At 62.0% G+C, this 23,840-nt stretch overlaps 1 protein-coding gene across 1 annotated transcript; it reads left to right on the top strand.

Annotated features, from left to right (window-relative positions):
* The first annotated feature begins 1,178 nt into the window (after positions 1-1,178).
* On the top strand, positions 1,179-23,840 carry NUDCD3 (NudC domain containing 3). Its single transcript, XM_086628009.1, has 4 exons — positions 1,179-1,403; positions 3,605-3,912; positions 18,911-19,043; positions 23,571-23,840. Exons 1-4 carry the CDS (start codon positions 1,206-1,208, stop codon positions 23,838-23,840), a joined length of 909 nt encoding a protein of 302 aa, XP_086484135.1. The 5' UTR covers positions 1,179-1,205.

The raw sequence follows: 23,840 nt of genomic DNA, 5'->3' as shown, positions 1-23,840 counted from the left end.
GCTGAATTCACGGAGCGCGGCGTCCTGTGAATTTGAGATCCAAACGGATGTGAGGGGACGCGGCACCACGGGAGGGGGGACACAGGAGTGGGGACGGGGCGGCAGGGACATGGGGGGCATCGGGGGAGTGGGAGGGGGTGCCCGGGGCGTGGGGGCACACAGGAACACGGGAGTGGGGATGGGGCGGTGGGGACATGGGGGGCATGGGGGGCGTGGGGGGAGTGGGAGGAGGTGCCCAGGGGCATGAGGGCACAAAGGGACATGGGAGTGGGGCCAAGGGGGGGACGGGGCTGTGGGGGGCAGGGACAGGGTGGGGGTAGCGGGTTGCAGAGGACACGGGTGACAAGGGGACAGTGCGGAGGTAAGGGGCTCGGGCTGGGGGCGCTGCCCACCCGCGGGGGCCTGAAGCACCCTGTCGTCCCCCTGCCTGGGGGAGGAAAGTGGGTGCTGCCACCTGCCATGGGGCACCCTCCCGCTCCGGGGGGGGCAGGACCCCCGCACCCCGAGGTCACGGCGGCCCGTGCCTGGTGTACGGCTGGGGTGTCAGCCCCGGGGGGTGACGCGGCAGATGCGGAGGCCAACCTGCCGCAGGCCCCCCCCGTGCCCCCCCAGTGCCCGGGCTGTGGGGCGCTGTGCCCCCCGGGGCCCCGAGCTGGGGCCACTTGGGGTGAGGCCGAGAGGGGCCCCGTGTCTCCGGGCTGGAGGGGACAGTGGGAGCTGCTGGGGGGCGCTGGGTGCTGCGGCGGGGCAGGGGGGCACTGCCGCTGCTGGGGCGGGGGTCCCTGAGCACTGTGGCGGGGCGGGGGGGCACTGGTGCCGCCGGGGGCTGGGGGCGCCACCGAGCTGTGGTCTCCGGGGGTCTCCCGGGTACCGCAGCGGGGTGGGCGGTGAGGGGGGGGGCGGGCCCAACGGTGCTGTCGGGGGTCCCACCGGCGCTCTCGGGGGGGGCCGGGGGTGCCCCGGGGGCACCGAGGGGGTCCCCGGGGAGCCGCAGTGGTGCTGGAAGGGCACTGGTGCCACTGGGGGGTCCCCGGGGAACGATGTGGGGGGGCATCGGGGCCGCCGGAACGTGGCGGCGCGGGGCGGGTTCCGGGCGGGCCGAGGCGCGCGGGGGGGTGGGGGGGGAGCGGACCGGAACCGGAAGCGCGGGGCGGACCGGAAGCGCGGCCGCGCGCGGTTGCCGTGACAGCGGGTCCGGGGCCGCCATGGAGGCCGCGGCGGCGCTCACCGACATGTACGACCAGGCGCTGCTGGGGATCCTGCAGCACGTCGGGAACGTGGAGGAGTTCCTGCGCGTCCTCTTCGGGTTCCTCTACCGCAAAACCGACTTCTACCGCCTCCTCCTGCGGCCCGGGGACCGCCTGGGCTTCCCGCCGGGCGCCGCGCAGGCCATGGCCCTCCAGGTACCGGCGGGGCGCCCACGCCTGCCGCGCCCCCGCCCGGGACGGCCTCCCGGCACCAGTGCTCCTCGGCGGGCGGCGGCGGCGGGGCCCGGCCGTGCTGGCGGTCGGGGCAGGCGGAGGCCGTGGCGGCCAGTGCTGTCCCTGTCGCTGGGCCCCAACAGTGTTCGTGCCCCCCCGTGTCCGGCCGGGTGCCCCCCGGGTCACGGCTGCGGTGGAGCCGGGGGCAGGGTGGAGGAGAGCGGGAACGGCGGGCGGGCAGCACAGAAGCCCCCCAGTTACGGCCTCTGGCTGGGGTGGGGGAGGAGGAGGAGGAGGAGGCGGGAGAGGTGTCGGGTGGGGGCTGGGTGCTGGTGTGGGTGGGAAGCGTCACCCCTGTAACAAGGCGAGGGGCCCCGCGGGCAGCCACGGGCTGGGACACGCTGGTGGAAAGAGCCTCGATCACCAGTGGAAGGTGGCACAAGCCCCTGACCCGCTGGTTTTGCCACCTGGCTGGGCTGGGCGTGGCGCTGGGGGTCTCTGAGTCAGGGCTTGTCCGATCTGTCATTCATCTTTATTAGCAGGCAGGAAAGAAGCTCATAAAAACTGGGGTAAGGCTGGATTTGGGGTGTTCCCCTGCTCAGACTGGGCAAGGTTCCCTTCCCAGGCCGGGCAGGCTGGCAGGAGATCCCTGCCCCTCTCCCTGTGCTGCTCTGTGACACGAGGGGTCCTTGTCACCCCCCGTGTCCCAGAGTTCGTCCCCCCAGCGGGAGTGCGCTGGGCTCTGAGAACGAGCCCAGGGACGTCTCGGGCTGCAGAGAGGAGAGCACGGAGCCTGGACTGCTCCGCAGTGGGAAGGTGGCGGCAGGACACCTGGGCACACAGAGCAGCCGCAGCGTTGGCTGTGCCCAGAAACGTGCTGCCCAGGGCGGCCTGGCGGCTGTGCCACAGAGCCCTGGAGCTGAGGGAGGGTCCGGGGGGTGGTCAAAGGGACTCGCCTCCATCCCTGGCTCGGCCACAGCCCAGAACAAGGACGTGGTTTCGAGGAGTCATTCTGCACGGTCCGCATGGGACCGGCTTGAGCTCAGGCTTGGCTGAGAGAAGGAGCTGGGGACGGACACATGGAGGAAAAGCGATGGTGAAGAAAGAGGCAAACGCTTCCCATTCCTGGAGGTGTCCAAGGCCAGGCTGGATGGGGCTTTGGGCAACCTGGTGTAGTGGAGGGTGTCCCTGCCCATGACAGTGGGTTGGAACTGGATGATCTTTGAGGTCCCTTCTGACCCAAACCATTCCATGATTCCATGAAACAGAGTGGGGATGATGCCTGGCACCCTCCTGTCCTGTGTCCCGGTTCCACAGGCTGGTCGCCATGTGGGGAAGAAGCCCGGGACGGGGGGTGTGAGCACACACTGCTCCAGTCCTGCCGCGGCCGTGCCGGCAGAGCCCTCCCGGTGCTGCCTCCCTTTGCCCTGCGTGTCCTGCACCCTGACGGAGACGCGACTGAGCGGCACTGTGGCCAAGTGCACAGCTCAGGGTCAGTCTCCTGCTGGAAGCACTGCAGCTGGCTTGGAAACATTCCCGGGAAGCGAGGGAGGGCCGTGTTCGAGGCTCCTTTGAGGGATTAGACCTTCTCCTGCTGCTGCTGGCGTGGGCAGCGGCCGCCTTGCCCCCGGGGATGGGGAGGGATGGCTTTTCACTGAGCGAGTGCGTGTTTTTGGCCTGAACCAGTCAGTTCTGGGCACCAGGTAAGCCATCCTCCATCTTCTCCTGGGACACCTCATCTCGTTTGCGCCTTACAGGTCGGTTTGTTTGCAAATGGTCCACCAGTGAGTGCTGGGACACCGGGCCAGGGGAGGCTGAAGGGGCAGCAGCTCCCTCAGAGCTCCCTTCCCAGCCAGGAGTCGGAGCTCGTTGCTTCTCTCTGGAGTAATCATCCCTTTTCCCAGCAGCAGAGGGATTTCAGCGATTCAAAGCGGCTCCCAGGAGCTCAGCCTTTGTCCCGAGGTGTGTTTAATGTAGCCGTGTGAGTTTTGAAATGGCGGCAGCTGGTTCTGTTGGCAATTGAAGCAACTTGATGTCGGGAGCGAGGGGCCTGTGGTGACCGGAGTGGGGGGGACAGTAAGAAGTGCCCCAAGTGCGCGATGCTTCTCCTCTCCTCCTCCCCCAGCTTCCCAGGCAGAGCCTGGCAGCTGGATGACCTGCTCCGCTCGCTTTTTGTCTTCCAGGCGTTCAAAGTCTTCGAGCGGATGGCCCGGCAGGACGATGAGAAGAGGCACCGAGAGCTGGAGGCGAAGCTAAGGAAGAAGGAGGAGGAGGAGGAGGCTGCCGCATCTGCCGAGAGGGTAAAGCTGTCCCCTGCGGCTCAGGAGGTCGAGGTAGAGACGACAGCGGAGTACATCCCAGCGCCGGATGCCGAGGGGGCTGTGGGGGTGCAGGAGTCAGACAGAGCCCAGGGCACAGCCCCCAGCCCAGTGTCGACGGAGCCGCTGGGGGCTGCTGCCCCGGCGGAGCCCCAGCCAGCAGACCTGCCCACGTAAGGGTCTCTTTCTTTGTGCTCCTCACAGGGAGGAAGGCAAAAGCCCTGAGGTGGTGTTTGCTGTCCTGCCATGCGGCCCTTCTCGGTGGGGGTGGGCACTCAGCCCTTCGGGGGGCTGCCAGGAGTCCCCTCGCGGGCTCCTGTGGCCGGAGGTGGCGTGTAATTCCCCACGGGAGGGCAGGGGTTGGTTCTCCTGAGGGGGATTTGGTGTTTTCCCATCCACGCTGGGCAGGGAGGGTGGCACGTCCCTGTACACGGCCCCGCAGAGCTGGACTGGTCCATGTGGCTTCTCCTCGTGCTGCCTGCAGCAAGCAGCGTCCCTTTTCTGGCGCTTGCCATCGTGCCGCTGTGGTGATGGACCTGTCTGACTGTCACCGAAACCCTGGCACCATCCTGAGCCTTTTTCCCATGGGAATTTGGCGTCAGACTCGCCGGGTGTGCTGTGAGAGGTGTGAACAGCCTGGCAGGGTTGCACTGATACCCGCGGTTGGTGCGGGCAGGCTGGCAGGCAGCAGAGCCCGCCGCAGCGTCAAAGGTGTGTGGCAAAAAATGGGTTCGGAGCCCTCGGAAGGTCTCTGGCCCGGCGCTGTGCTCGGAGCGGGCCGGCTTTGAAGGTCAGTCGAGTGCTGCAGAGCGTTTTCCCTCCAGCTGTGCTCTTTCACCAGCCGCAGTCGCTTTCAAGCGGGACTGGGCAGCCTTGCTTTCTACAAAAATGTCTTTGTTTCAAAGTCCTGCCAGAGCATTTCTGACCCTTGCAGCTCGGCTCTGCCCGCAGAGCGGTGGGAGGTGAGCTCCAGCGGGCCAGCGTGGCCTACCTGAGCGCAGGGTCCTGCGCAGGGTTTGCTTCTCCTTCCCTGGGCATCACCATGGCCCTGAGCTGAGGCAAAGCCATCTCACCCTCTCTTGGGGCCTCACCTGTCCTTTAATTTCAAGCTCCCGTGTGCCCTCGCTGCCCAAGTCAGTGCTTCACCTCTCCTCGGGGAGCAATGCCGCGAGCAGGCTGTGGCAGATCGCCGTCTCCTTCCTCCCTGGTGTCTCTCTCGTGGCCAGAGCCCCATGTGATGCCTGTCACCTACTCACTGCTGCTTTCCTGGCCGTACGTGCAGCTTCGCTGGGGTCCGTCCCCACTCTCCCAGTGGCACTTGGCGAGGAGGGCAGCCAGGGCCAGTGATCCCTGTCCTCCAGGCCAGGCTGACGAGGCACCAGAGAGAAGCAGAGTTTGCTGGGAGAGCCACAAGTCCTGGGAGGAGTGGGCTGGCCAGTGCCTCTGGGGCGCAGAGAGGCTTCAGAGCCCAGACTTTGGGGGCCATCAGCCCTCAGCGTGTGGATGGGGTGGTCTGAGGACCAAAACTGGGGGGCAGTGGAACGGGAAGTGGCAGGACTGTGGTGGAGTTGGAGCTGGTGGCCTCGGCTCAAGGCAGCAGGAGAGGAGGGTCCCAGTGTAGCCCGTGTATGGAGGGGGAAAGGTGCCGGCTGCGCCCGGACACAGCGCCTGCCAAGTAACTTGATCCAGTGGGGAGGAGGAGAAGGACTCGTGCTTAACCTGACCAGTCTGGCACACATCCTGCGGGATAAAAATAAGCCAGAAGCCAAAAATGAAATCACCTGAAAAGCCCCGTTCTGCTGCCTGTGCTGGAGCGGTCCGGTGAAAAAGAAGGATTGTCCCCGGGGCCGTCAGTCTGACACCTCTCCCAGCCCAAAATTAACGAGCCAAAAAAAGCCTTTAGAGCTGGTGGGTCTCTGCGGCCGGGCTGCGCCTGGCTTTACCCGTTTCCAGCCTGGCCTTATCCTAAAGGGAAAGGAGAGGGAGAGGCTGGAGTCCCCCGCGAGGCTCCGGGCGGGAGGAGCGGGGCTGCTGGAGCCCCGGCTGCTCGTGCCCCTTCGCAGCCGACGTTTGTCGCGTTCTGCCATGGGGAATTTGGAGTCGGGCCCTTCACTGTGGGGGCAGCAGCTGGCACGGGTGGTGTTGAGCTGCCTGGAAACATGTCAAGGCTGCGGGAAGGAACCTGGAGGCATCAGGAAGGTGTTGGGGCAGCACGTGTCCGACGGCAAGTGCGGTGGAGCCGACGGGGATGGTTTTTGCTGTGGGTGGGAAGAGCCGACCTGTCGCATCCTCGGGTGGGTGCGAAGCGCAGCCCCGGCATCCTCCACCCTTGGAGCATCTGTCCTGGCACCGCCGGAGCCCTGACAGACCTCGGGCGCTGCTTGACAGCCTGCAGACATGGCATGGAACACAGCTCTCCTGCTGGTCTAGCTGTGAAAACAAAGTGCCTTCAGCTGAATACAGGTGCCCCTGCACATTCCGCCCGCCCGACGGGCTTTTCCCCCTTCCCTGTTCCTGCCCGCGCCCACTCCCGCTGCCCCAAACACCCCGGCGGGGTAAAACACCCGCAGCCCCTGTTGACACCTGCCCGGTTTGGGTGCGTGGTGGGTGAGACCGGGAGCAGGAGGACCCGTCCGGCGAGGCTTGGCAGCGCGGTGGTCTCCAGGCCGGGGGAACAGGGTGCCCGCGGGCGCTAAGTAGGGCAGGCAGCGCGTTTGTCAAGCGGCTGTAGTTGGTTCCTGTGCCTCTGGGGGGCACTGGAGCCCCCCGAAAGGCAGCGAGGCCAGGAGCGGTGTCCTGGGCACCCCCCGACAGACTATTAATAATTTAACCGGCTGCTTAATTCCGCACGGCCCCTTCTGAGCAGAGCCCAGAGCCACCAGCCTGGTTACGAGGGGCGCATGAATAATGTGCCGCTCCGGCAGCGAGATTGCAGGAAAGAGCTTAAACGAGAATATTTTCCATCTCCTCCTTCCCCCCAGCTCCCCCCGCCCCGCTGCTGGTAAAGGAAACCGCCGCCATCAAAATCTATATAAAAACTCGCTCATTCCGTCAACCTGACTGCTCCGTAAATGTAGGGCAGGTACCATCCCAGATCTGCCAGCTCCCATCAGAGCCTCACCGGGTGCCAGGGCGCGGTTGGTGAGCATCTTGCGAGATGGTACCAGCTTTTCTGACGTGCTCTCCCCACCTTGGCCGTGCCCCCCGCCGCGGGGCTCTTCATCCCGGGAGCACTCGGCCGGGGCCAGCGTTGCAGCTGTGCCTCACGCCGGCCCCTGCTCCAGCTCTCCCCCCATCTGCTCCCAGCAGCCATCCTCGCCTGAGCTCAGCTCCTAATTTTGAACACCTCCGCCGCCCAGCACCCTTCCTTCCCCCAGCTTGGATGTCATCCTGCATACATTTGCCACACAGCATTTAAAATAGAGCCCGGCAGCCCACGTGTGGCACCGTGCAGCCCGGCCTGGGCGCTCGGCTTGTGCTTTCCAACTCCGGTTCCTGGCTCCCCTCTGCTGCTTTCTTTCTCCGAGTATGAATGGAAAGGAAAGCTCTCCTCCCATTGTGCCGTGAGCCCCATCCCAGGGGTTACTCCGTGTGCGGGCAAGAGGTAGTGGCAGGAGGTTAGGGATGGCAGCTCTGGAGCCTGGGCGTGATGCTGAATGCCTCACCTTCACCTTTCCTTTGCATCTCTGCTGGATGCTCCAGCCAGGCATGCTCAGGACTGGGCTGTTTGGGGTGATCTGTGAGAGACTGTCTTGGATCTCGGGATAACGATCCACCAGAAAGAGCGGTTTGTCAGGTTGGGAGGTCTCCCAGAGAAGAATCTTTAGGGGCAGACAGATGTTGAAGGGTTCCCCCAAAGATGAGGGTTCCCTCCAGGTGATTCCAGCCTGGCTTCTGCCTCCCCCAGGCAGTGGGGAGTCGGGGGAGCTGCTGGTCCCTCTGCTCCCCTGACCATGCAGGGCCACAGGTCAGAGCAGGCTGGCATGGAGCCGTGGCACCCACCCACCCCGGGATGGGCTGCCATGCTGGGCACGGTGCACCCAGGGCTCGGGACAGATCCAGCAGGACTCGGAGCACCAGTGAGCACCGGGCAGGCCAAGGGGGACGTGCAGCACCTCATCCCTGGGGAAGGTTTGTGGCACCTGCCAGGGGACCTGGCATGGTGACTGGCGCTGCTGAGCCAGCGCAGAGCGAAACCCTGGGGCCTCTGTGGACTGACGGTTTGTCTCCTTCGGCACGGAGAGGGAGAAGAAGCCGTAGGATGGGGCTGTGGTGAGAAAGGGTCTGTTTGCAGTGCCACCACTGCCTTGGTCACACCTCGAAGGACACCCCGCAGGTCTTGTGCCGTGTGCTGCCTGGGGAGGAGACTCCCTGTGCCCTGCGCGTGATGTGTGGTTGTTCCAGGGAAGGGCACGAACAGGCGACAGCGTGGCCTGTGCCCCGTCCTGGCCCTCACTGGCCCGAGGCCACCCTGGCCACCCTGTCCAGGTGAGCTCTGCCCCGGGGCCGCCTGCCCGCTGCTCCGCCGTCCCATCCTGTACGTGAGTGGTGGGACCCAGCGCTGACCTACAAAAGTCACTCGTGTGTTTTCTTCACTGTCCCCAGCGAGAAGGGAACAAAATTGAACTGAAATGTGTTCATCTGGTGAGCTGACTCCATTCCCCGAGCCCCGCGCTGTCTGGGGTTAACCCTTTGCGGGGCACGCTGGGGAGCATCCTGGAGATGACACAGCAGCGCTCTGGGAAATTTCCATGAGGCTCCTGTGTGAATCTCATCTGACTTAGCAACGACTTGGCTTTGCCGGGAGCCCAGATGGATTTTTTTTCCTTGCGAGGTGCTTGCAGGATGGGCTTTCTGGCGTGGCTTCGTTCTCCTCTGGGTGCCGGGGAGGGGAATTTCGCTGCTGGTCACCCTCAGCGGAGGAGCAGGGCTGTGGGGAGGAGGTATCACCGCACGCTGCTGGCTTTAAGGTCAGTTTTGTTTGACTCGGAAGCGGCGTTATCCCAAGCTTTCTTCTCCCAAGCCTTTTCCAGGAGAATGGGCATGGGAAGGGAGTGGAGCCCATGGATGCTCCCGTTCAGTAGGCTCTGCGTGGGACCTGTCCAGACCAGAAGCCAGTTAAACTGGTTTCCTTCCCTGATGTCCCCTTGGGCTTTCGTGGTGAGCTCACCACAAGAGCTCAGGGTCTGTGCTGTTCTTCCAGCCTGCCCCAGAAAGACGGAGCTGATCCCGATCCATATTTAAGGGAGAGCCTGTCCTGGTTCCGATTCCTTTCGCGCATGTGAGCTGCGCAGAAGTGCCGCCAGGCACCCGGGGCTGCGTGCAGGGAATTGCCCCGGCGCGGCCGAGGCCCGTCACGAGCAGCAGCCAGCCAGGCCTCCGGAGAACAGCCTGACCTGGTACAGCCGAGCTCCATCTGGCCCCGTATCCTGCCTGGAACAGCGGCAGGCGCTTGAGGAAGAGGAGAAGAACAGAACGAGCGTGCGGTGGTACTTCCTCCGTGCCTTTCCCCTGCCGGCGGCAAACCGCGGCTCAGTGACTTTGGAGCCAGAGCGAGTGCTTGGTTGTTCATGTCTCTCGGTGGATTTCTTTTTTTTTTCCCTTTTGTTTCTTTATTTCAGCCTGGGGTCTCTGTGGCGGTGTCCTGCAGCAGGTCCACCACCGGCCACCAGGTCCACCACCGGGCAGCGGGTGCACTGCCATGCGGCTTTGGAACCGCTCCGTGCAGGTGGAGAGGCAGCAGGCGCTTCCCCGTTCCCCTTCTCTGCCGTGGGGGGTTTTCCTGTCGTGTCCTGTTCCCCCTTCAGCCGAAGAGCCCTCATTTGCTCAGTTGTTTCTTATTGAAGCATCCTCCTGGTCCTACACGATCCTCCGTTGTTCCTTGCCGATGCTGGGGTGCCGAAGGCTGTCCCCCTGCTCTGTATGTGTGAAACTGTCAGGGTTCTCCACTTCCTACCCCATTTCTTTGCTCCTGGGCTGTCCCGATGGGGCCAGGAAACCCTCTTCCAGCCACGTGGTCCCGCCGAGTCAAGGGACATCACTCAAACCATTTTCCTCCCCTCCCAGCGCTCCCTCAACGCTGACAACCAGCATTCCAGGTGGGAGCTGCAACCTGTGCTGGCTGGGAACATGAGCTCCATGCAGACCTCCCTGCTCAAAAGCCCCGTGTCGGCCATTCCTCCCTCCTCCAACGCGCCCGGGAGAGGGAAGGCGGCGCATCCTCGGCTCGTCGTGCAACACAAAGGCCGTCTTGCTCTCGGAGCCGCAGCGCTGCCTTTGCGGTGCCGCCGTGTTTAGTTTCCGGGAGGGATGTGTTCAGGTTGTACTTGGAGGAAGTGGAGAAACTTGTCTTCAAGTTAAGTCCCCTTGCCAAGCGGAGTCTTTTTTCTTGCAACGGAGAGAGGCCGCGGCTTCCCGCTGGGAGAATTATTTTAATACATAAGCCTTCTCCTGTAGCAGTGGGAACTCGGCTGCTGGGGAAGCAGCTTCTCAAAGGGCTGGAATGCTGGAGCCGAGGATGAGATCCCCCCGGCCCTCTGCCCGGTGCAGCCCTCGAGTGTAACGAGCCTTTTGCAGCTGAGGAGGAATCAGCCAGGGCCCAATTTTCCAGCGTTTTCCCAGGGAATCGGACTCCTCCAGCTGCTGAGATCAGCAGCGGAGCGCCAGTTCCCCTGTCACGCACTGAATTGCTTAGGGCTTTGGTTGCCCTACCAAGGTACTGAGCTCCAAAATTAGGTCCCAGGACCAAAAATAACTAAATTAAAACCTATAAATTTTTCTCCTAACAAGCAGAAAATCCCAGGGCTGGAGGCCGAGGGACAGCATGTGCCTGATTCTTGTTTAAAAAAGCGATATCCGTTTGCTTGGTTTAATGTCGCGTTGTTCACCGAAGGAAGCAGCTTCATGTGGAAAACTACCATGGATGTGCGGGTCTGGCACGGTCCCGTTGTGCCGCCGGGTGCCAGGTCGTGTCGGTGGCATCGGGGTCTGAGAGACCACCTTCTCCTGTGCTTCCACAGTTCAATCCCGTTGGATTTCTTTGGCCTTATCCCCTTTTTCCAAGGGAACTATAATTGAATCCAGCCTGGTTTGGCCACGCGTAGGTCTCTCAGAGGAGACCTCCGAAACCCAAGGTTGTGCGAACAGTAAGGATCCCAGGGGACTTTTCCGAACAGTAGCATGTCCTGCTGTCCTTGACCTAGATATCCCAGCAGCGGTGAAATCCAGCCCTCTGGTGATGATGCTCCGAAGCTCTCCTGCGAGCTGGTGGTGGCATTTCAACTCGCCTAATGTCAGTAAGTTGGCTCTGTCGGATGGCTCCGTAAATAACTCGGAAACCGAAAGGGAAGGCTAAAAGCTCCCCCGAAGAGCGCGAGCTTGGAAAAGACCAAGCATCTCGCCTGGCACAGAGAGGGGCTGAGCATCTCGGTTGGGGTTGGGTGGGTTCGCTGTTTGGTTGCTGGATCAGGCAGTAGAGGCATCACCTCATGCGGGTGGTACGTTGGGCACCTCGTACAGGGGAGCCCAGACCCCCTCTCCCTGCCGTATTGTCTGGGCTTGATGGTACAGTGGGATACAGGGGGAAAGTGTCTTGATGTGCTCTGGTTTTGATCATTGGTGATGAGTTGAAGCTCATCCTGAAGCTTCCTGAAGGTGAGGAGACCTTTCTGTAGAGTTGATGGTGGTCCCCACAGGCTGGAGCCTGGGCTGCATGGCCCGGCCAGGACACGCCTGACTTCTGAGAGTGAGGGGGGAGGCATTGACTTCCATTCCTCAGTCTTTTTTTGGGAGCAGGACTGCCGGCTTGGGCCTGTCTCAGTATTGAGAAGTGCCTTGCAGCCCTGGAGGTGTGTGCCCAGGAGCCCCGAGGCTAGGGCAGTGGGCAACTGGGGAACCACTGATGGATTTCTGTCCACTCAGGGGTGAAGGAGACCTTCCACAACTGGATTTGGGGTGTTTTCCCCCAGCAACCAAAACACACCTGGGCTGGAGGAGACCCTGAGAGTTGGGGAGACCCCCCTGGGCCCCTGCCGAGCTCAGAGCTGACAGCTGGAGAGCGGCGGAGTGGGTCGGAGTGGATCCCGGCGCGGGTGTGAGTTGAGCTGTACGAGGGAAGGGTTTGGGATTCAGCTTGCCGAACGCTTTGCCGGAGACCTAATTGATGGGAGTGCCGTGTACGAAGGGAGCCGTTACGGAACACCGGGTGCCTCCGGGGCCGCGGCGATGCCGAGAGCCCGCGGGAAGTGTTCCTCTTGCCTCGGCGCTTCTCAGGCAAAACCAGGAGCGGTGAAGTGCCACGGTCCGACGTTTCCGTGCCGAAAGCCGGGAAGCGCGGAGGCAGGGGGCGGCTCCCGCGCAGCTCGCTTGCGGAAGGAGCGCGAACCCCGTGTTTTCCAGGCACGCAGTCGCTGCAGCTTTGGAAACGCCGCTTTTCAAAGCGTCGGCTGCTCTACCAGTTGCTCCAGCAGCCGCGCTGGGACCCCGAGGAGCTGAGGGCGTGTTTGACCCTCTTCAAATTCACCTTAAAAGCCGGGGGAAGCTCGTAGCTCTGGCCGTGGTCCGGCTCAAGCTTCTGCTCGGGGTGCACAGACCTTCCTGGGACTTAGGGTGGCTTTGAGTTTCCGTCTGGCCGTGCTGGCAGGCAGGGGACCAGGAGCCAGGAGCTCTGGAAATCTGTATTCCAGTGCTCATGTTGATGCCGTCGGGCGAACGTGGCCTTCACGCAGCGATGCGGAGAGGTCCCTGCCGGCTGCCTGCTGCCTGCTCAGTTTGGCCAGCCCTCATCCCGCTTCTCCCGCAATGATTCCCACCCCAGCGGGCTGCGGGCAGCACTGGGAAGGCTGGGTGCAGGTGTGCTCCAGGGTGCATCCCCAGCGGGGGATTTATGATCACATGAAGGCCTGGAAGCTTCCAGGGGTGTGACGGGAGCAGGAGCCCAGGGGCAGGAGGACAGTGGCTGGTTCCCAGCAGCGCTGAGCGTATCGCAGCGGGGTTTGGGGCACAGACTGCAAACGCTCCTCTTGTCCTTCTCCACGTTGTCCTCCTCACTTGCTTGGAAGCCCAGCAAGAGGCTCCGGGCTGAGCGATGCTAACCACGAGCTGTGGGAACATCTGAACGCTTCTGCCTTGGGTGGGGCAGAGGTGGCAGGGTCCTTCTGCTGTCGCATCTCCGCTCCTGCCGGTGCTGGCACCGGGAGCTGCGTCGGAGGCATCTGGCTTGGAGAAACCCACCCCAGGGTGGGCATTTCCAAGCGAGTCACAGGGAGGAGCCCCCGGCTGCAGCCCCACCGCGGTGCTGGGTGTCCTGCAGCCTGCCCGAGCCGCTCACACGTCAGCAGCAACTTCTCCTTCTGAATTTCCAGTGCCTCCTGGAGTCAGCGCAGCGCCGGGGCCGTGGGATTCATTATGCTGATGGACGCCACTCGCTCGAGGCTGCTGTCATGGAGCAGCAGCCTTGATCCAAACGTCTGAGGGTTGCACTAAACGCTGGCTGGATTGACGCCGTGCAGTGCGTCTCCCTGGAAGGGCCGCGCTCGCCGCATCCGTATTCGGGTTACGCGGACGCCTTGTGCCTCGTTGTCTCTTTCCCTGCTTGCTCAGAACTTCGTTATTACTTAATGAGATCTTTCCATTCTTGGCAACCTCTGGAGCTTGAAGAGGGTTTCGTGCATCACACGAGGCCTCTGCCAGTGGTTAAAATCCTGAGCTGGGGTGGGTTTTCTCTGCTGTTTGCCTGCAGGGTGACTCTGTACAATGCTGTTCCCCTCTGTTTTCCCCACTCCGAATGGAGGGGAGAGGCCTGCTGGTGCGGTTGGGATGTGCTTGTGGGAGTTGATGGGATGTGTTGCTGATGGCAGACCACAGGGTGGGTAGGACTGTGATAAATACTTCCTGCAGGAGCAGCTTTGCAGAGGGAGCGGGTCTAGGTCTGCGTTCCTGCGTACGCTGGGTTGGTTGCTTTGCTGCGCCAGCCCAACTTTCTCCCCACATCATCCTCTTCAGCCTCAGCCAGTCCCTCTCACCCAGCTTTGGCTGTTGAGGTTGTTTCTCTTCTTCACCCGCCTCCACATCTGCATCACTTAACTGGCTTGACACGTTTTCCTTAAAGCTGCCTAAATAATTCACCTTGTCTAAGAGCAAACAGCAGCGCCGGCCCCGGAGGAAGCTCTCCGTGAATGCCAAGTGACTGGAGGGTATCTGCCGTACCGGCCGGCGGCGGTGGTGCCGGTAAGGTGCAGAAGCCCTCCTGGGTTCTGAAAATCTTTGGGATTGTTTTTCTTTTCTTCTTTTTACGAAGAAATGAAAAGTCCATTGGGATGAGCCTGTGTTAACTCCTTCCCACGACGCTCGCCCACCCTGGGGCGTCAGCATTGGGCTGGAGGGTGGCTGCTCCCGTGCCGCTCCATCTATTCCTCAACTTTTGCGTTCCTGCATCAAAAATCCTCAGCAAGGGGGAACTCGTTGAGCTGCCCTCCTTCTCCTCGGACAAAGCATTAAACCAAATCCTTCGGCGTTTGGTTCCTGCTCTTGGTTTGCGTCCGGTGCTGGAGCTGTTGCACTTGGAGGTGGGAAGCGCGTTCAGCCGTGTGTCTGCACAGGAGAGGGTTGCTCTGCCGACGCTTCTGCATCGCTCGGCTCCTTGTGCATCACCAACCCGCGGAGCTGGAAATCCCGGAGTAAGAAATGCCCAGAAATCTGTGTGTGGGGCTCGACCCTCGGGCAGCCAGCCTGCTCGCCAGGGCCAGCTCTGCCCTGGCCAGCCTCGCCCAAGCGGCACCTCTGGGTGACACCACCACCTCTCAGCGGGTCCCGGTCCCCTCTCGCCGCTGTCGGGGGTCTGACCCCCTGTGAGGGGAGCGGCTCCGATACTGGTGGCAGTGCAGCTCCTGGGAGTGGAAAACAGATCAGCTGCTTCTCGACGGTGCATTGTTAAAGGTTTCACCTCCCCCAAAATGACACATTGCGAGCAAAAATAGAACAAGACAGAACACACAGACCCACCCACACCATCCCCACCACCCGGCAGCCAAGTGCACGCGGTGCCAAGCTCTGGTGGCTTTTAAAAGACGAAGCCTTTTCACTCTGCCTCTCCTCAGCCCTGCCACCACCTGCCCTGGCCCGGCGGGTGGTTTGGCATCCTGGCAAGCTGACCGTCGCACTGGGAGCAGCTCTGCCGGCACTGGGCTGCCGGGAGGATCACCGTCCAACCCGCGCTGCTGTGCTCCGGATCCAGCCTCGATCTCTGCCTGGTGGGTCCGGGGATGGAGGTGTGTCCTGGCGATGGTGTTTGTGCAGGAAATTCTCTGCCCGCTGTGTGGTGGTGCTGTTGGATCGGCACAAGGGACAGGTTTGGCCCGGAGAGCCACCTCTGGCGCGGCGGCACCACTCGGCCCAGTGTGCCGTGAGCCGGGGCCGTCTCCTGCAGACGACGAGGGAAGCTGCCTCCCGACCAGGGAGATGGGTCCAATTTCTTGAGTGCCGCTGGCATGTGCCAAGCACAGTTGGACCAGGCCAGGATCTGGCTGGAAAACCTCCAGGAAAGGAAGAGTTGCTCCAGGAGATGGTGGAGCTGTCAGAGGCGCCTAACAAGGCGGAGGCCTGCCTTCGTCCCCCCGAATCCTCGTTTGCTCAAACTTGCAGGGGAATTTACTGAGGACTTCGTGAGTTCCCCCTGTGGTCCAGTTTGGGGACACAAATCACCCCATTAGTTTCACATCTGAGGATTTTGGATGTCAGGAGCAGAGATCAGCAGGAGCGACCTGTGGGAAGGGCTGGAGGGGTTCGGGCTGGCTGGTAGGGAGAAGAGGGAAGTGGGGAAGCGACGGCGCCCGGCCCCGCGCCCCCAGGACAAGCAGCCACGGCTGGAAGGAGGTTTAGGCACAAGGGGAAGCTTCTCCCCGCTGAAGCCGGCCGAGCACGGGGATGGTTTGGCTGGGGCTGCAGGAAGGGCTGCGAGCTCGTCCCGGCAGCACGCGCGGAGGCAGGGATGGCCGTGAAACGTCCATCTGTCACCCGGCGCGCCGCTTCAGTTACGGCCCGGAGGGAGCGAGGACAGAGCCGTACCGCTTGTTCGGTAGCAATGCCATGCGAAGAGAAGTCACAGAGCGAGTCCTGCCTCAGTTTCCCTGTGGAAATAACCCAATTAATGCTGACTCCTCCCAGGGCTGCCGTGAAGCCACTCGTGCCCTCACAGGGCGATGGGATAATGCTCGGCGAGCTCTCCCAGGGGCTCAAACGTCCGGACGTGCCTGGCTCAGGTCTGCTCAGCCCCAGCACTGAGAGGCACAGCAAGGACGGAGCTGGTGGCTTTGTGGCAGCGAGCGGCTGCCTCGGGATCGTTTTTATCCGTGTTGTGGCCGTATGGCGTTTGCAGCTGGCCTCTTACTTGCCTTTGTGCTGATGGGTTTTCTCCCATCTTTGGTGCTCTGCGTCTGCCCAACTAGCCTTGTCCTGGGCCGGCGCTCGCTCCTCCTCCTCCAGCCCTCGAGCTTTTCCCAGGGAAGGTTGGGAGGAGAAGCGGCCGGGGAGTAAATAGCCATTTGCTGGTTCTTGTGTGGTTCTGTACTGGCTCTCAGGGGGCCACCAGTGCTTGGGATGGTGACCCTCGGCCCAAATGCCTTTCCTCAGGTGTCCCGCTGGCAAGGTTGGAAGGAGCGTAGTGAGCTCTGCCTCGCGGCTCAGGTTCGTGCCAATGAGAATGAAACACTCTCTTAGGAGGACAAAACCCAGGAGGTTTTAAAGCCTGATCAGGTTTGTGCTCTGATTCATCGTGCAGCCACGTACGTGCTTGCTCCAACCCAAGTAGAGCCCACGGAACTGCTCCGTGCCTGGGCACACCCTGCCACGCAGGGATATGTCCTGCCAGGGCGTTTAACCTGCCAAGCTGCCCCGGGCAGTGCACGGATGCTCGCCTGGCAGAGGAACATCCCTTCTCTCTGCCAGGGGCTTGCACAGGATGGTCTCAGAGATAATCGTGCCCCAAGAGCTGGACAGGTGCCCCAGCTGGGCTGGCTCCAGGTGAGGACCCGGGCACACACGAGACGATGCTCGGGGACGCGCCGCCTCCTTTCATCCCCTCTGCTTCCTGTGGGGTGGGAGTGGGGCCCCGCAGACCCCGACCCCCCGCACCGCTCCCCCTCTCGCCCTCCAGCCGGTTCGACTCCTACAATCCGGGGGCGGTTGGGAAACCGACAGCTGGAGCCAACCCGCGCCAGCTCCGGTTTGGCGCTGCCATGCCAACCCCGTTTCCATGGCAATGGGCACCCAATGGGTGACAGCCAGGCAAGGCCAAGATGCCGAAAAAAGTGATGTGGTGTCCCCCAAAATCGCTGGCCTGTGGCTGGGAGCCTGCGGCCACTGCCAGACCCCAGTGCTGCCTGTGCTGCCCGGAGAACTGGATCGAATCCGCCCCAGGGTGCGGGTGGTTGTAACAGGGCGGGTAAAACCCCATGAAATCATCAAGAAAAAAAAAAAAAAGGCGTATGTTTGTACACACAGCCCCTTTGACAACACCCTCCGACGGTCTCGGAGCCTAATTTAATTAAAATCAATGGATTTTACATAATCCTCGGGGCTCCGCGCTGCTGGAAGCTGCCCCCGCCCCGTGCTGGCAAAGGCCCCTTGGTGTGGGGGTGTCCAGAAGGCGGCGGGGCATGGGGAGACGCGGTCCCCAGCGCCACTGCCCCCCGGGGCCACTCGTCACCGGCCCCCCCCTTACGTGAGTCGCTGCAGCCCCGTGTTTGTGCAGCTCCAGGTTGAGGACTGGGTGTGTATCGAAACGTTTTAAATAACTCTGCCTTTTGTTAGCGCCGCAGCGGGCTTTGGGAAAGATTTGGGTTTATTGGAAAGCCCTGTCCGGGAGGTTGCGATGAAGCAGATCCTCCGCCTGCCAGCAGTTTGAAGGGACATGGGTGTGATGGAGATTTCCTTTCTTGGCTGGAAGTGCTGTATCGATTATTGCTTATCGATCCGATAAATCCCATCCTCCCCTCACAACTGCCTCCTCATCCTTCTCTCGAGATTTGATCCGAGGGCTGGAGCACCTCTGCTATGGAGACAGGCTGAGAGAGGTGGGGCTGTTCAGCCTGGAGAAGAGAAGGCTCTGGGGGGATCTTACTGCAGCCTTCCAGTGCCTAAAGGGGCTACAGGAAAGCTGGAGAGGGGCTTTTTACAAGAGTGTGTAGTGACAGGACAAGGGGCAATGGCTTTAAACTGGAAGAGGGGAGATTTTGATGGGATCTAAGCAAGAAATTCCTTCCTCTGAGGGTGCTGAGGCACTGGAGCAGGTTGCCCGGAGAAGCTGTGGCTGCCCCATCCCTGGAAGTGTTCAAGGCCAGGTTGGATGAGGCTTTGAGCAGCCTGGTGTAGTGGAAGGTGTCCCTGCCCATGGCAGGGGGTTTGGAGCTGGATGATCTCTGAGGTCCCTTCCAACCCAAACCATTCCATGATTCTATGATTTCTGCGGCTGGAAGCAGCTGTGTTTTGCTCCTGAGCCGCTTGTTGAGTTGCCCCCTTCCAGTGCCATGCCAGGCTGGCTCTTCAGATGTCCCGCTCCACAGCCCCACCACCTCTGTGTCAGCAGCTGCCCCGCTCACGACAGCTGATGCTTTCCTCAAACATGCTAAAATCAGGAGGACAACGACCAGCTCTGTTTTTCCGTGGTGAAGCCAGGTCGCAGCAATGGGCCACCACCTCTGTGGTGGCTCAGGAGACAGCACACCCCCTGCGGCACATGACGGTGTCCCCTGCGCCAGATGTGGTGGTCGGGAAGAGTGGAGTTAGCAGGGAAGGTGCCTCGAGGCAGCCAGGGGCCAGCTCTGCACCTTTTGGGCAGCCAAGTTGCCGTGTGTCCCACCAGTTGTCCCGTTGGCGGCCTGGCTCGTGCTGTGGCACACCACAGTGAGGGGCGTGCGGGTGGCCCGCAACGGGCAGGGTGGCTGGGGTCTCTGCATCCTGGGGCGGCCGACCCCAACCTTCTCCCTTCCCAGATATTGCCAGCAGCGAGGGAGAGACCGGGCATCAGCCTGAGGCATTAGGGATGCTCACAGGACGGCCGAGCAGAGGCTCTGCCCTCTCCTTCTGCTCCTCATCCCCTGCTCTCAGGTTTCCTGCTCTCTCCAGGCTCCGACCTGTCCGACACTTAGCATGTCACCCCTTTTTTTGCCCCCCCAGGAGACAGGAACAGTTCCAGACAAACCCTGACAGCTACAACGGAGCCGTGCGAGAGAATTACACCTGGTCCCAAGACTACAGTGACCTGGAGATTAAAGTGCCGGTGCCCAAGCACATCGTGAAAGGCAAGCAGGTAAAGCGGCGTTAGCGGTGTGTCTGTCAGCCTTTCACTTTCCCTCGAGGTGCCCAGCTTTCCTGGGAAGCTGTTTTTGGAGCGGGAAGGCTCCTTGTCCTTCGTACTCAAGGAGCAGGATGCAGTTGTGCCTGTTTCTCCGGTGCTGGGTGTGCGGCCGGTGGGGACCGACAGTCCCAGCCTGGCCGTGTTCCCGTTGTGACTGCAGTGTCCTGTTGCTCCGGCCCCAGCGGGGTTCCCTGGCGCAGCGTGGTGCTTTCTCCGCTTTTTTCTCTCCGCTTCCACTGGCTGCAGGCTCACACGCAGGTTTGTGAGCCTGGCTGGGCATGGACGCCCCTTCCCCAGTTGCTCTCTCTACCTTGGAGTTTCTCCTGTCTTTCGTTTGAAGCAGGAGCTGCTGGAACAGCTCCTCTGGCACTTGGGAGCTGGAGCAGGCACAGCCCACGTGGGACTTGACCTGCTCTGGGTGGAAGGGAGCTGGGGCACAGGCTGGGCGGCCGGACCCTCTCCCTGGCTGCCTGCATGTGGGCAGGGGGGTCTCGCCTGCCCCCTCAGCTCGGGCAGGAACTTCCTTCCCTACTCAAAAACGAGCGGTCGCCTCGTTTTTCCTTTGCTGCTCTCCCCTCTCAGCGAGGGACTGGCGAGGCGATGGCCCGCCGCTGGGGTTGGTTGGATCCAGAAGTTCGGGCTCTCCTGTCTTTCCCGAGTGCTGCCCTCACCACGACTGATTCTGTATTTTTCCACTTGGGAAGTCCGCGCTCCCCCACCTCTCCTTCTCCTCTGCTGCCAGGGCGGCTGAAATGAGCACGCTTGGGTTTGTTCACCGGCTCCAGCCTACACAGCTTCTGATCATGCCAAAAGAGTGGAATTGGCAGCAGCAGCCCGCACTGGAGGGGTGAGGGTGCAAACGGCTGCCACGGGGACAGCAGGGGGGCCAGGAGATGCATCTTTCCTAGTGGGTCTCTAAAACAAACCCAGGCTGTTTCTTGGAAGGATTCGGGAGCCTCCAGAAGGATGTTCCATCCCTCTGCATCGTACTGCGATCACGATGCCTCTCCCTGCCCAGGGAAGTGCCCTTTGTGCCAGGGAACTTTGCGCCCTTGCCAAAAAAAAAGAGCAGCAGGCTTTGTCCGCCCCGTTCTTTGCCACCCAGGAGCACGGGGGCCTTGCAGGTGCTCAGAGTGGCTGGGACAGGATTCTCGACTGGAGACCATGCCATCGCTGCGGAAGAGCCTCTCCGTGTCAGCGGGAGCGATTGTCAGGGCAGCTCCGTCCCACACTGCTGCCTGTGGCACGGCTCTGCCTGCCGGGCCCTGCGTTCTGCCTGCCCTTCCCTCTGCGGGCATCCCTCTGGGATGTCGGACTTTCCTTATCCTTGCGAGGCGTCTCGTGGTATTCCCTCTTGGGGATCCTCTTGGCAGCTGACTTTTCATTTTAAAGTGATTCTTTAAATCTCTCCCAGCCTCGGGGGCTGGAAGCAGTCAGGCTGGGTCAGGGGCCAAAGCAGGATGATTCGGAGCCGTTCTAAAGCTCCCTGGACTTTGGACACGGTGGTGGGTTCCTGCAAAAGAGAAGCGTTCCCTACGTTCACCACACAGCCTCATCTTTTTGAAAAATAATCAGGTTTTTGGCTTCTGCCTGCCAAGGCGAGATTAAGAATCTCCCGTTTGGTCCCTGGGCTCAGAGCGTGCCCGGCTCTAACGCTGCTCAAAATCTTCCTTATGAGACTTTTTGGGATTCAGGCTGTTGCTATGGCACATTTTCGCTCGGGCGAGCTTAAGGTTTCCTTCTGTGGCGCTCCAGAAGTGCCCGTGGAGCGGGAAGGGGCGATGGGGTAGGTGGGAGCATCTTCCTCTGCCATCTCCACCTCTCTGATCTACTTAGGGGCGCAGCAGGGGCCCGTGGATCCGAGCGCTTCCCGGGCACTTCAGTGGGGGTAGTGACACGGAGCCTCTCTTTTTGCCGGGCTCGGAGGAGATGAGCTAGATTCCTTCCTAGGTTTGTGTTTGCTTGTTTGCTTCGCGTGGGCGGGTGTGGGCGGTTTGGTGTGCGCAGAAATTACCGCGGTGGAAAGCCACGGCGGAGAGCCGAGTTTGCTGGCGAGCACCGGGAAAAGCCAGGTGTTTTGGGATCAGAGGTGCTTGTGGGGGCCACACGGCGGGGGACAGGCAGCCTCGGAGCTGCTGGGGTGCCCCTGCACGCCGCTCCGTTCCCCATGGGATCGCCCTCGGCTCCCCGCCGGCTGCTGCCTGCTGTCAGGCGTGGGCTCTCCGTGCCTGGTTCTGGCACAGCCTGGTTTTGCCAGCCGTGAGTGCCCTGAGCGTGGTGTGGTGGACGGCACGGGTGGCAGGGGATGGAGGGAGGAAGGGCAGCCCCTCGGAGAGCCTGGCCACCATCACTGGTGGAGTGGGGATGCCGAGCGGAGGTGGGTTTTTCACCAAGGCACCCAAGAAGGAGCCGCTGCCCGTGTGTGCCAAACCCTGCGTTCCCCGGGCACCACCACAGGCACACGAGTCCTCTCGGACATTTCTCTCCACGCGAGGGGGGTCAGGGCTCTTGGCAGTGTGTGCTTTGCTCCTCTCCCTAGTCCCAGTGGGCTGGTGTGCCAAGAGGGGCCTTTTTGGTGGGCGCAGGTAGAAGCGGGTGTTGTGGTGGCTTCTCACGCAGCAAGAAGTGGCTGGATTAAGGCTGCCCAGTTTGGATCTCGTCTTCCATTTGGGTTTCTCCGCTTCCTCTCCTAACACCCTGCTGGTCCCAGAGCCACCTCGAGGACGTCCCTCGGCCCCGCCGGCCATTTTGTGAATAAATGAATAAAACCCCTCTCACGTTTGATTGCCCCTGTCCCTATGGATCCCACAGCTGTGGTGCCGTGTCCGTGCCTTCCATATCTCCAGCCTCCCTGGCCCTCCACGCTCCACATAAGCCCCCCCAGAAGATGACTTGGGGGTCACCTTGCTTTTTTCCCCCTTGACTCTTTCTGGACAGGCCCTGTGCCATGCTGAGAGCCCGGTGTCAGCGACCTCGTCCTTGCACCCAGGGACCAGGGCAGTCAGTGGTGGCAGAGAGCAGAGCCTCATCCCCGCACCGCATCCCTGGTGCTGGTCCCTGCTGCAGCCTCTCCGGAGATGTTTCCTATCCAGGAGGAGCTGTTTTCACAGATGCTGTCCGCAGCCACGTGCCGGGTGAAAGCCAGCCATCCTCTCTCGTCTGGCAGAGCCGGAGCTCATGTCCCTTCCCTGATCCCCTGCGACCGCGGTCCTGCTCCCGGCTGCCGGTGTTGGAGCTCAGTCCCGGCGTCACCCAGTGCTGCATGTGCTGGGCCTCCTCTGCTCCTGCTGAAGCCCTGGCAGTTCCCGGTCGCACCCAGCTGGTCTGGGGACTTGATCTGGGTGGCATCAGGCAGATGCAGCCGTGGTGCCCTCCCCGGCTGGAGCGGCTTTGCCTGTGTCTTGCCGGCGTGGAGCTAGTGAGCCGCTGGAAATCTCCTAGGTAATGGATAATGTAATAACATTTCAAATGAGATCTGCAGAGCAGGAGGAAGATCTGGGGGAACTCTGGGAGAGAATGCAGGCAAATCTCACCGCAGTCTCCTCCTCTCGGGCCAGAGACAGGGCAGCGGCAGGGGCTGCAAACCTGCCCCTTCCCAGCCAGGCTCTCCCTGAGTCCCCCGGCCTGGCTCGGGCTCTCCGCTGGCAGCAGCTTAGGGCCGAGAGGGAAAGGAGGGAGCATATGGTCTCTCCGGAGACGGAGGGTACTGCGTGCCACGCAGGGAAGTCGCAGTCTGCCTCGGTCTCCCCAGGGGAGAGCCATGTCACCTCCACGGCAGGTCAGAGCAGGGTTCCCCATATGGCTGCCGTGGGCGGGAACTGGCCCCGTTCCTGGGGCCAGAGCTGCCTCATCCCCTCGCCCCCGTGGCGGGGAGCCGGGGAGCCGTGCCGCAGCGTGCCTCCCGCATGCCCGACCGGAGGCTGGGGCTGAGCCTAGCGCTGGCGGCGCAAACGGAGCCGAGGCGCTTTCGGTGCGGCGCAGCAGAAGGGGGGACGAGCCCCTGTAGCCCCTCCTGGTGTAGAAATCCCCGAATCGCCGCTCAGTAGGGAAGCGCTCAGCCCTCGGGATGACACGCACCCGTGCCCGGCTCATCGCAGGGATGGCCGGGCACCCACTGTGCTCCCTACAGCTTGGTCGCAGCGAGTGGGCATCCAACCTTTGAGCACGGTGTGGAGGAGGCTTGTAGCATTGCTGGTTTTCTCTGTGGGGAAACTGAGGCACAGGCAGTCGCAGTGGCAGAACCAGCTGCCTCGAATCCTTCTAGGGCTCCCGTTGCCCAGAGAGGTTTCCTCTCTCCTCTGAGCTGTTGCTGTTGGCTCTGAAACGACAGCAGGATTCCTGCCCTGCTGCTCCGTGCAGGTCTGAAAGCTTTTCTCTCTCTCTCATCCCCAGCGAGTGCACTTGACCCCGCACCCCAACCAGCACAGCAAGGGGGCGAGCAGGAACCTTCCTGGTTATTTTCTCTCCGTGTGTTTCCAGGTGTCTGTGGATATCAGCAGCGGCGCGATTCGCGTAGCGGTGCTGGAGGGAAGCAGCCAGCGCGTCCTCATGGAAGGGAAACTCACCCACAAGATCAACACGGAGAGTTCCCTCTGGAGCCTGGAGCCGGGCAAGTGCGTTTTGGTAAGAGTGGTCCGCGCCAGCCGCGTCTCCGCACCGTGGCTTGCAGCTCCTCTGGGCTTGAGCTGGAAAACTGGAGCTGTGGGAAGTTTGAGCCAGATCTGGAGGTGTCTGACTCTCCCCGTGTAA

The sequence above is a fragment of the Tauraco erythrolophus genome, chromosome 29 (genome assembly GCF_009769465.1).
Source record: "Tauraco erythrolophus isolate bTauEry1 chromosome 29, bTauEry1.pri, whole genome shotgun sequence".
In the NCBI taxonomy this organism is placed as follows: Eukaryota; Metazoa; Chordata; class Aves; order Musophagiformes; family Musophagidae; genus Tauraco; species Tauraco erythrolophus.
This window is presented reverse-complemented; position numbering and strand designations above follow the sequence as displayed.